The sequence below is a fragment of the Malus sylvestris genome, chromosome 11, assembly GCF_916048215.2.
Source record: "Malus sylvestris chromosome 11, drMalSylv7.2, whole genome shotgun sequence".
Taxonomy (NCBI): Eukaryota; Viridiplantae; Streptophyta; class Magnoliopsida; order Rosales; family Rosaceae; genus Malus; species Malus sylvestris.
This window is the reverse complement of record NC_062270.1, coordinates 5,107,845-5,120,268: the sequence shown is the minus strand read 5'-3', so window position 1 is coordinate 5,120,268 and position 12,424 is coordinate 5,107,845. Positions and strand designations below refer to the sequence as shown.

General features: G+C 37.2%; 1 protein-coding gene across 1 annotated transcript; it reads right to left on the bottom strand.

The window, feature by feature from the left end:
• Positions 1-2,479: 2,479 nt before the first annotated feature.
• Positions 2,480-5,256, bottom strand: LOC126590712 (peroxidase 4-like). The gene is made up of 4 exons (XM_050256208.1): positions 4,888-5,256; positions 3,932-4,123; positions 3,655-3,823; positions 2,480-3,095 (listed from the first exon to the last, which is right to left on the bottom strand). Exons 1-4 carry the CDS (start codon positions 5,116-5,118, stop codon positions 2,704-2,706), a joined length of 984 nt encoding a protein of 327 aa, XP_050112165.1. The 5' UTR covers positions 5,119-5,256; the 3' UTR covers positions 2,480-2,703.
• Positions 5,257-12,424: the final 7,168 nt, after the last annotated feature.

The window sequence follows — 12,424 nt, the reverse complement described above, 5'->3', positions numbered from 1 at the left end:
GGGCTTTGCTGGTATTGCCCAATACTAGGGTGTTGCTAGTATTGTGCATAACTGAATCTATAGCATGTACCTCTCGCTCTATCGCTTCAATTTTCACTAGAGGTGAAACAAAGAACTGGGAAAATCTTCTCAAGGCACCCATAAGAAACTCTGGCTTCACTTCAAAATGGTACCAGGTATGCTCTGCTTCTGTGTATGCATTTGATGAACCTCCATGCTTGGACAAGTAATTTTCATACGCATTATCATCTGGAAACTCTGTACTCCCCATGAAGAGCATGTGTTTTAGAAAATGCGCAAGCCCCTATGCTCCAAAAGGATCGCATAAGCTTCCTATTCCAACACACATTGCTGCTGCTGCTTTCTTAGTCTGAGAATCTCCTCCCTTCCCGCTTCCAGTTATCGGCAGTCGGCGGCGGCTTCTGAGCCGACATCGGTTCGGCGCTCGTGCTAGAGCCTCCATTTGGCCAACAGTAGTCGTAACAACAGCAGGTGTGTTTCTATAACACAATCTGGGGGCCTTAATTACGCCAGACTGCTCGATCACCATGCTTCCGTCAGCATCTTGCTCAGTGGCAATGTCCTGAAGAAACCAGTTGGCACTTCCATTGTCGCCGACTTCATGCTTCAATTCCAAAAGCTCAAAGGTCAAGCTTTTATCCCCGGTAGGGTCCACAAAAGTCTCCTGGTGATCGGGAACTTGTCGAATGTTACTCACATCCTCGAATCTGAGAAAGAATGTGCTAGTGATGGCATCACCGAACAAGGGGCGCTCAGAGTAGATATCTTAGGACATTTTGTTCGGCGATGGGAAACACGGAGGCAAGCAGCGTCGTTTTGTTACTCTAAGAAGCAGAAGCTTCTGCTTTCTTCTGCTTGAAATTGACGTGGGCTGCTGCCAGTCGTTGATTGTCGACAAGGAGGCTCCTCGAAACAGATGACATGGTGGCCGCATCTCGAGGTGTGGTCAGTGAGATAACGGTGCTAGACGAGCTCGGCCTGATCAATTTTGGGGTGCTGGAAGAGAATCTGAACCCAGATGTAGTTTCCAGAGAAGACGAAGGCGACGAGGCAAAAAGGTTGCTCACGTCAGAATTCTGAGCGATCTTTGTCTGGATTTGGAGGATCAAGGGATGTTCCGTTGTCTAATATGGAGTTAGAAATGGTAGAAAGATATTGCTTGTTCATGGAGATTGAATGTTTGAGGGGAAAAGATGATGATTTGGTAAGGGAGATGAAATTCCTCTGGGTGATGGTGATGGTATTAACGATTGGTTGGAGAGGAGTGCGACACGTCGTCGTCTGGCAGGACGAGGAGGAGGTGACGGAGGAGATCATTTTGGACAATCTCATTTTAGAGCAGCCTACTGAGCTATGCTGTGTTTTGGTGGGGGTTTCTGCATATTCACGATGGAGGTGAAAAAATGAAAAAGAATCGACACAACTTTTTGTATCGATTCCCACAGACGGCGCCAAATGTTGATGCACAAAACCGGAGGTCTTGGAACAACGTAAATCCGACCGTGAATCTGCAAGAAATGTAAATAACACAAGATGTATCGTGGTTTACCCCAAGGTTTGGGCTACGTCCACACTGATGTTGTATTTATGTGAGAGGTGAGGGAGAAAACCTCTGAATATGAGAGGGGATGTGAGAGGGATGAGAAGGCTTAAGAAATGGCCTCCCCCTATTGTGAGGGTGAGGAGTCCTTTTATAGAATAAGGGCTCCTCACTTATTACATATTTGCCCCTTCCTTTATTACATAATTACATTTGAGTCCCCTGAGTATTTATACGAGATCTAAATACGGATGTCCTAAGTATGATACAAACATAAGGCAATGAGCTACATTGTTTCCCATTACGAGGAACATGGGAAGAAACATCTCCAGTGATCGAGTATGTAAATAAAATGACATTATGGAAACTTTTGTTGGAGCTTGAAGCCTTAAAGAGCAGCTTCTAAAATAAACTCAAATTCTACAATGTTTATTCTACTTATGTTTTTTGAAAAATAAAATTATGTGTTCCCTTTTATTAATAAAAATCAAACATATATGTTATAATATAAGTGAAGGGATAATACGAAGTGGCGGTATCTCGTATACTTAAAAAATTATAACGTTTGGTACAACATACAGAGTTGCAGTTGCCAAACCAGGTCACCACATATCTAGTGGGCTTTGGCATGCCAAGCAATAATGAAATGAGGCCCTGTAAAGTTGGGCCAAATTGGTGTAATTTTATTTGGATTTGAGCAAAGTCAATGAGCTAGTAAATTCGGTATTTACAAAAGGTGAATCCGAAATTTACTGTTGAGAGTGTAGAGATACCACTATATTGTAATGTTTGTAGCAACAAATGCTTGTGACTTTAAGATATTAGATTGACGATTTCATCATAAAAAAACACCAGGAAATTGGAAATTGGAAATTGATTGATCATCACCATTCACTTTGTTCAATTGAAAGTAAACAATCCATCAACAATTAATAATTGGTATTTCAACGCCTATAATTTCAATTCTTTGAAACTAAAACATACTTTACTTGTTGAAATAATAACAAAATACCTAATAAACCCTCACTTAACAAACAAAACCTTCCTTAGCAAAACAAACTATATATAACCCAAAATTATATTTCTCCCAGCTTCTGGGATTTTTGGTTTATTCTTATCAGAGAGAAAGGTCCTTTTCTAAATTAATTAGGCTTCCTGCAGTTCAATCTAATCTCGCCCTTAGATCCAGTGAGTGGCTTGTTATCTCCCATCTTGATCATTGCCTTGGCAAAGTCAGCATTGAAGGTTTCAGCATTGCCGCTGTAGGATTTAACCAATGAATCGGTGGCTCCGCCGTTAAACAAAATTTGATCACTGTGGAGGAGACCCTTTCGGTTGACAAGGTTCTTGAAGTAGGCAGTGTCGAAGGTATTTGGGGTCGTAACGTCTAAAGGTGCAAGGTTGTTGTCTCCGGAGCCAACTGTTCTTGGACATGTGTTTTGTCTGGTCCTGGCAAATGAAGCATCAATGTTGGTCTCGTTGTATACGCGAGCTCTGAAAGTTGTACACCTTGCTTGTCCAATTGTGTGAGCTCCTGCCATATCATGTAAAAGCAAATACATTTAATTGAGAAATCAAAAGGAGCACATCTAATCGATATTGTTGGTGTTACATATGCTGTCAAATTTTCCATCTAGCACCACACATTCAAATAGAGCTCATTCCATCGATATCTCAAATTGACTGTCTAATAATATGAGTACCTGTTATTCATCTGGCAAGATAACATTTCATTAAGTCATCATCCATTTTGTTTTTATCTAGCTTATAGATGAATCAAAACGAAGATCCTTCCATTTTTTAAGGTTCTTTTCTCATTTCAAAACCGAATCCTTGTTAAACTAACCGGGGGTTCAAATCCGCAATGGTAATTAACCGACCAAAACCAAAGGGCTTTGATATGATATTTTTTTTGTCCTCTTTTATTTCGTACATTGAAGAGACAGCTACCAACAGCTCTTATTTTAGTGGTATTCTTCTTTTCAATAATGTTGGAAGGGATTTTAATTTCAAATTTGCCCTCCCGGTTGACCAATGAAATGACAAAAGAGCCAGCAAAAGATGTACATAGTTAAAAGGAAGCTGAAATTTACCAGATAAGGCTACCAAGTCCCTTTGAGAGAGACCTACAGCTCGGAACCTGGTGACGAGCTCGTTGAGGGTGGCAGTAGGAGGAGGGATGACTCCACTATTGGCAGCCGATAGGCTAGCTGTCTTTGAATCCCTTCTTCCAAGTTTAACCTCCCAACTTGGTCCTCCAAGCTGCAGTAAAATAAAATAAAAACCGTTAAATTTATACTTAACTTAGACGATTAAAATCTCCCTAAACCTAGCACATAGTTACTTAAATCATGTAGTTTTGTTACTCACAATTTGAACGGAGTCTCGAGAAGCAATAGCTAAGATATCAGCACAGGAAACGACGCCGGGGCATGCCTTTTCCACTTGGGACTTGATCTTGTCCACAACCTCAAACCCTCTTACCGAGTTGTTATTCGGGCCTGCAGTCTTCTCACCGGTGAAGGAAGAAGTGTCGTCCAGTAATAGAGATCCATCACAACCCTGGTATGATGCATGAATTCAACAACATATGATTAGTATTAGTAATTAATAACAATATCCACTAATATATATTGACTTTTATTATTTGGTTTGAAAGTGAAGAAATTGAGGTTTTACCATAAGAAACATGGATAGAAAGTAACTGGAAAAAAAAAATTATAACAACATCTGGACTGCAACATAGTTAATGTACAACTAGAAAATTACCTGAACACTAAGGAAAATCTTTTTTCACCACCCTATTTATCACCGTTAGATGAATTTAAATTTTAAAATCTATGTAGTGGATAGACACAAATCTCAAAATTTAAATTTATCCAACGTTAATAAATACAATGGGGTGCATTACGATCACTTAAAGGAGAGCAAAAATGTACTCAAACACTAATGAGAAGTATAAAACATATGGTCAGTGTCATCAAATTAGAGGTCATCATTAGTAGTGATGTTAGAAACTATAAGAGGTGTTATCAATTCTATTATGGTTGATAATGGAAGAGATTCATGTATTCCCTCTACAGAGTTGTAAACAGGGAAATCAATTCATGTATTGCCTTGTAAACACTATTCACTCATTCCAAATCTCAATGAAATCAATCTTTCCCTTCATGTTCTCTTTATCTTAACCACCACGGCATCCATACTAGATGATATGTGATCAACATTATCCAACTTTTTAATTAATAGTATGATCACATAAACAGATAATGTGTTTAATAAAGAAAAATTATAATAGAGAGAAGCACATATTAAAAAGAAATTACGTTGACGAAGCAGTCATGAAAGTGAAGGCGAAGAAGAGAAGCGCCCATGCGCTTTTCTTTAGATACAGCAGACTTGACAACAGATTTGACTGTATCAAAAACTTTAGGACAACTCTTAGAATAGAAATTCGTAGAGAGTTGAGCAGAAGAGCTCCCAGTGAAACCCACAAGAACACCGACTGTGACAATTATCAATATGGAACACAAAGAAAAAGTATTACTGAAAGCCATTGTTTCAAATTCAAAATGTAATTGAATTAACAACGTTTGAGAATATGGTGTTGCATGGAGAATACAATAGGGTTATATATAGAGGAAGATAAAGTGGGGAGATTTTCTGGATGACAGGTTAACCTAATCCGAAAGACTAAGACTAAGCAGTGCATGGCATGACAATTTCTACTTCTAGTATTTAATTAGGAAGAGTTTGCTTTTTAGTTGAAGGGATCAACTAGTAGTACAACCACAGCAGCAAAGAATGCGATGGATTGAATGATTTGGATGGAGAAAGGTGGTAAACCTTCAAAGGCACGTTTACGTGAAATGAACCAGCGGAGACAGTCAATGTGGGAATGGATCAAATTGGTCATAACTTTTGGGGATCCACCATTTTTTGTCGTTAATAACTTTTGGGATTTGGTGAAGATACCATGCAAGATTTCGACCAAAAAATAAATAAAATACAATGCCATGCAAGAATAATTATTTCGTAGCTCCAGAAAAAATCTGATGTAAATTATCAAGTCTTGAAAAGAAATACAAGGATGTTTTGCGGTTGTTGGTTAAACCCAAGAAGAAAAAGATCCTTTTACTTTTCTTTAATTTCATTTTATTTGTTATGTTGGTCTTTGAAATGATAACACCATTGATTTGGAGGTTAATTTCAGGGACAAAGTGTCCAAAAATTAGAGAGGAGACACAAAGGAAACACTGAATTGGGCATGCTCACTTACAATGAATAATATTGCAATGAATGAGTATCATTCTATTCATGTGTTAACTAGCAACTTAAGGAATAAAAAAGTAAATGAATCATATACTAAATTTTAAGTATGACATAATAAAATGAAGACACGATGAGAATGCTTATAAACAACTCGATGAAATGCCACTTTGGCATAATTCGGTGAATATTGACAAGTGATGCTCGACATGCCTCGATATCAAACCTTACAAGTTGTCGAAATATCCAAGTAGCACACATGGAAGCTTTCAACAAATATAGGTAGATGATAACATACTCACTATGTGCTCGACTAAATGTATTAATAAAAAAAATTGAATTTTTTTTGCACTATGACACCAGGAAATTAAAGTTATGATGCACCACTCCTAATAGCCTGTTAGATATACATAAATGAAATGCTAATTGCCAATGCGTGTAGGAAACAATAGTTCATCGGTACTACCTACAATGGTGTGCGGAAATATGATGTTATGGACAAATCTCTTTTGATGTAACTAACTCGTTGTTGTTTTCAATACTGCTATAGTGGCAAATCCATGGGAAATAAGTCCTCTCCCGTTGGTAGAGAGCTATCATATTCATAGGGAGGGTCTGGAAGTGACATTTGAGTTTTGAGTGTCACAATTGACAATGTCAGTTCTATGTGTAGCTAATCAAGCAAATACTGGCATTGTAGCAAATACGACTCTTGAATTATTTAAGAGAAATATCGGGCCATATCCCAGCCTTTATTTGTCTTATCTGGTAAGTATTCTGGACAACGAACTTGCATGACAAAACTACGCATGTGCTTTATACTATAATTTGTAAAACCGTTAGTATTAGGTTCGATTAGGTATGGGTTTATAATTGGTATTGTCGATAGCTTTTCTTGACTTTCGACTTTTATTTCAAAACACCAAAATTTCAAAGTTAGGCACCATTGCAGACCTTAAAAATAAATAAAATAAAAGATTATATAAGAAAATACCGGTTGATGGATTTTCTTAATTTCATGGAGAAGATACGAAAAATTGTGAGAGCAATTATGTGTGTGTGTGTGTGTATAGTAAGGAAATGGATCATCACTGGATCCTTTTCCTAGGGATTCTAGGAATCCTATAATTGTGTCCGTTCATCGTATATCGTACGGTTATAAATCATTTAAAATTTAAAATTCAAATATAAATAGTATCTAACGAAAACTAACCGCACGATATACGATAAATGAACACAATTGCAGGATCCCGAAAAAGATCCAGCCAGGATCCTTATATAGTAGTATAGAGAAAAAGTAGTAAAAGAGACTTCAAACTACTCTAAACGTATTATATTTGTCTCTTCAGTCAAGAAAAATGGCCACCATTGCTAGTCTAGCTAGCTTCTCAAAATTCAAGAGAACTTAATTTTTGAGGCTAAAATCTGGGGACTGATTTAGATCATGTTTCATGCACCAATAATTCTCCATTTGTCGATATGCAGACAAGAAGTATGCACTTTGTTAAAAAAAATTGCCACTTAGTATTACGGTTTAGTGGTATTTATCTTCACTTGTAAGTAAGAGGTCTTAGGTTCGATTCTTGCCAATGTGAATTTGAACTATATTAATGCTAACTCATTATGAGGCTAATCCCTTAGAGTAAATAATATCATTTGTTCAAAAAAAAAAATTCACACATTTTGATACCAAATTTTTAAATCATATTTTGTAAACCACATGATGTGGTGACTAGATACTAGACTCCTGCTTTAAATCATTAAAAATAAGTTCAACCATCAATGGTCATACCATTTGATCTACAAAAAATGGTCCAAAAATTTGGTTTCCCTAATACTTTTCAAAATAAAGAAGCTAAATAAAATGTTGGCTATCTTATTAAGATAAATAGAATTTAGTAGGGTTCACGTTCCTTCCAACAACAACAAAAAGTTGATTTCAAAATTCTAGTGTATATATAAATTTATTTGGAAAATGTTTTTCATTTGTTAAGCATATTGTAAATAAGAAAATTCAATTTCGATGTCTAGGCATACATTCTTTCTTTTTATAATTTTTACTTAGTAACTTTCATGTGTTAAGCTCGTGGTCAAAGTTAATTAACTACTAGCAGTGGCGAAGCCACGTGAGGGCGAGGAGTGGCGGCCGCCACTTCTCTTGCCGGAAAACACAACCCCAACACAGGTTCAGCCCCTCCCCTCCTAAAAAACCTAGCCCCTCCGCTCCCTGTCTGTTCTACGGTGAACTGGTTCTGCTGCACTGCAACATAGTGGATTCTGCTGCACAATAGGCAACGGAAAGGAACGGAGCAACAGAGTCGTTTCCTCTCACAGTCTCACTCCAGCCATTTCTTTTCACAATCTCACTCCAGGCTCCAGCCACTGAGCCATTGGCTTCCACTAGGCCAGAGCCTTCAAACTTCAATTCAAAGGTAAATTTATAATCCCTACCTAACCCTAAATAATTATTTAATACGAATTTTATTTAATTGGTAATTTGGTATAGAAATAGAATCATATTAATATGGTAATTATTAAGGGTACAAACGTAATACAGTACAATTAGTAATATAGTTAGAAGGTTGTTAGTATTTGGTTAAAGTAGTTAGGATTTTTCTTATAAAAACTGTGTGTGTAATCTTCATTTAGTTAATCCAAATCCTATTTCTCTCTCTAAACTCTCTCTCTCTCTCTCTCTCTCTCTCTCTCAAAGATCTTTGTGTTCATTCTTCTTCATCTTACTTCTTAATTTTCCCTTCAATTCTCAAACATTGCAATGTAGTTAACATGGTATCAGAGCCACAGAGGCTCACGCCATGGATCTTGGTGGTTGATTCCTCTTCTCTCATTACTTTCTATCGTTTCCGCGTATTTGATCGTTTATGCTTCCATATTCATAGTTCTTATTTTTGTTATCTGGATTTTTCTGCCAAGGGTTTTGTGTTTAGTTTTGGGGTTTCTTCTATAGGTTTCAAGATGAAGCCGACAAGACCAGTACGACACCATTACTCGACCTTCACATGGAAGACGTCGGCCCTGTCCTCTTCCTTCACCTTCAGAACTTCGGAACAACCTGAGCTATGGAGGCAGGCCAGGCGGCAATCCAACTCGGAAATTAAAAAAAAAAATGGCAAACAGGAGGATCTGCCTGATCACTGTAACCAATGGCAAAATCTGAGGGTTGTCAGATGTTAAGTGTGCATCATCAGTTGTAGTATTGCCTGTAACATGATCAAAAGGTGCATCATGTGTACTTCATGGATGTTTGTGATCTCTTCATTTCTCACTTGGGTTTTGCTCAGTCTTGGATTTCTCAGTGTGTGTGAGCGAGAAAGGAAAGCCATGGTTACTGCTAGTCAGTAGATTGATTCGCCAAGGTTTCTAGTTTGCCTTCTCTGTGGTATTTGGCTCAAGATTGAAGTTCTTATCAGGTTCTTGATTTCTGGTTTTCACAGTGCACTTAATCTGTTTGGTTAAATGTTTTAGTAAGAAAATGCTCGCTATTTTGTCAACTAGTAAGGCCGATAGCCAAAGAGTGGTATATTGAATTTACACTCCGCTTGTTCGTCTTTCTTGTGAATCTTTTTTGGGTTCTTCCAGTTGTTTGTGATATTTGTTTTCTAGATTCTTCATGTCAAGATCAATGTTTGTGATATTTGGGATTCTTGGATTCAAGAATATTGATCATTGCTAGATTGTGCAATTGTATGGTGGTGTCCAGTTCTTTCTCTGCTTCATTGATAGTCTGCAAGTTTATTGGGTTTAATCTTTTTGCAACTCGTACTCTCCTTTATCACAATGTCTGAAGTATGGTCGTCTGAACCTCGACAGGCAGAACGAAGAGAAGTCATCTCTGCATCTTGTTGCAGCTCGTCACTAGCTTTACCAGGTTTTGGAACTAGTGACAAGTCATTTGGAACATTTGACATTGAAGCTAATATTGATGCCCTATCAACGACAGAGGGGTCCCCTGATCTTGCCTCCATATGCATGCCATTAACTGGAGCAATTTAGGTTTCTATAATGCTAATTGAAGGAATGATGCAGTACTTTCTTTATTACAGCCTATACTGTCGAGTCTAACCAACTCAATTGTTAGCATGAATCTACAGTAAGTTCGGTTATATGATGAAGTTTGAAGAAGTTGTAAACGGTAAATCCCACGAAGGGTAATTCCATGATGTAAATAGGAAAATCCCACGAACGGTAGAAGAAGTTGTTAACGGTAAATCCCACGAAGGATAATTCCATGATGTGAGTAGGTAAATCCCACGAAGGGTAATCCTACATAGATGTTAATTTTCTGTTGTTGAAATTGTGAAGGTCGATGCCACTGTTAAGAGTAGTTGTATTTTGGTAAGGGCGATCTCGTGGTGCTATAGTTAAGGCTAATGCCACACTATAGTTTGTTATTTTTTCTGTTTTAAAGGCCAATGCCAATGTTAAATGAAGTTGATGATGGTAAATCGCACAAAGGGTAATCCTGCAAGAAATTGTTATAACCGGCTTGAGGGTGCGTTACAATTTTATAAGAGGTTGTTCTTCAATTGAAGCTCATGCAAGAGGCAAATGAATATTGAATTTTTGGATGGAAAAATTGTATCTGCAAAAGGTGCAAACTTCTATTTGGTTTACAGTAGCTACAGATGTGTAGACATCAGTTTGTGGGGCTGAACTTCTTTGGAAAGAACCAATAAGAAATTGCGCAGTTTAGTGATGCCAATCAGTGCTGGAGAAGTTGGAGTTAACAGCAAAGAGATGCCAAACAATGGTGGACAAGTTGGAGGCGAAAGCAATGTGATGTCAAAAGCTTCTCATGCAATTGCTATGCCATGGGCCATGGCACATATGTTTGCAGCTGATTGTTAATATTGCCTAAGGTCGTGGAGTCACATGTTTGGAAGTGACTGTGGCTGGCGGGACCAAGGTTTCTGATAAAGAATTTGTTGTGTCAATAGAGTTGCACATGAGATTTTGCTGTGGGATTGCAAGATTGCAGATGGTTCAACATTGTGTTCAGTAATTGCATAAATGTTTCTCCAATCTCAAACTGGGTTACCCCAGTTGAGATTGAGGGAGAGTATTAAGGGTACAAACGTAATATAGTACAATTAGTAATATAGTTAGAAGGTTGTTAGTATTTGGTTAAAGTAGTTAGGATTTCTCTTATAAAAACTGTGTGTGTAATCTTCATTTAGTTAGTTAATCCAAACCCTATATCTCTCTCTCTCTCTCTCTCTCTCTCTCTCTCTCTCTCTCTCTCTAAGATCTCTATGTTCATTCTTCTTCATCTTCCTTAATTTTCCTTTCAATTCTCAAACATTGCAATGTAGTTAACAGTAATGCACTAAGTTGGTTATTGGTTGTTGATTATTGATATGATATTATGAAATTAATTTTTAGGGTGAAAATTAAAATTAAAATTATTGATTATTGATTAATTAATTGAATTATTACATAATGTATACAATTATTCATATGATTAGTTGAATTGAATTTTTATTTATTGAATAATTTGTATGCTAATTGGTATTGATTAATTGAATTGTTGGTTGGATTAGTTGTTATGCATATTAGTATAGTTTACTCTAGGATTAAGAGTCTAAGAATAATTGGGAATTACAAATGAGTTATCACAAGCATTGCAAAAGAAAGATCAAGATATTGTGAATGTGATGGCATTAGTGGAAGTATGCAAGCAAAGACTACAATCCTTGAGAGATGATGACTTTGGGGACTTGCTTCATAATGTAGAAAAGTTTTGTGAGGAGCATGATATCGTCGTTCCTAACATGGAGGATTTGCATTTTGTACCTGGAAAATCAAGGCATAAAGCTCCAAAAATCACGAACTTTCATTACTATCGTGTGGACCTCTATTTTCAAGTCCTTAATATGCAGCTAAAGGAATTGAATGATCGCTTCAATGAGGTAAACACCGAGCTGCTTCTTTGTATGGCATGTTTGAGTCCGGTGAATAATTTTGCATCTTTTGACAAAGCAAAAATTGTTCGTTTAGCCTATCTTTATCCTCAAGATTTTGATCGTACAGACCTCATGAATCTTCCAATTCAACTTGACAATTACATTCATGATATGAAGATACATAGTGAGTTTTCATTATTGAGAGGAATTAGTGATCTTGCAAAAGAGTTAGTGAAGATCGGGAGGTGTGAAAGCTATATGTTAGTGTTTAAACTTCTTACATTGGCTTTTATGTTACCGGTTGCAACCGCTTTGGTGGAGAGAGCCTTTTCTGCTATAAAGATTGTGAAAACACCATTGCGTAACAAAATGGGAGATCAATGGTTAAGTGATAGCATGGTTGTTTACGTTGAGAGAGATGTATTTGCTTTTATTGATAATGAGCCTATTATGCTACGTTTTCATGACATGAAATCTCGCGGCAACAATTGTAATTTGTTTGTATTGATTAATTATGAAAGACATTACTATATAAACAAATTTAATTGTTGCCATTTTTCTTTAACCTTGCACTCTTTTAAGTTCGCCCTCCCCCCGAGAAATCCTGACTTCACCACTGACTACTAGTATAAAGAAAACTAAAACAACAAGCACACATTAAGCATACTCA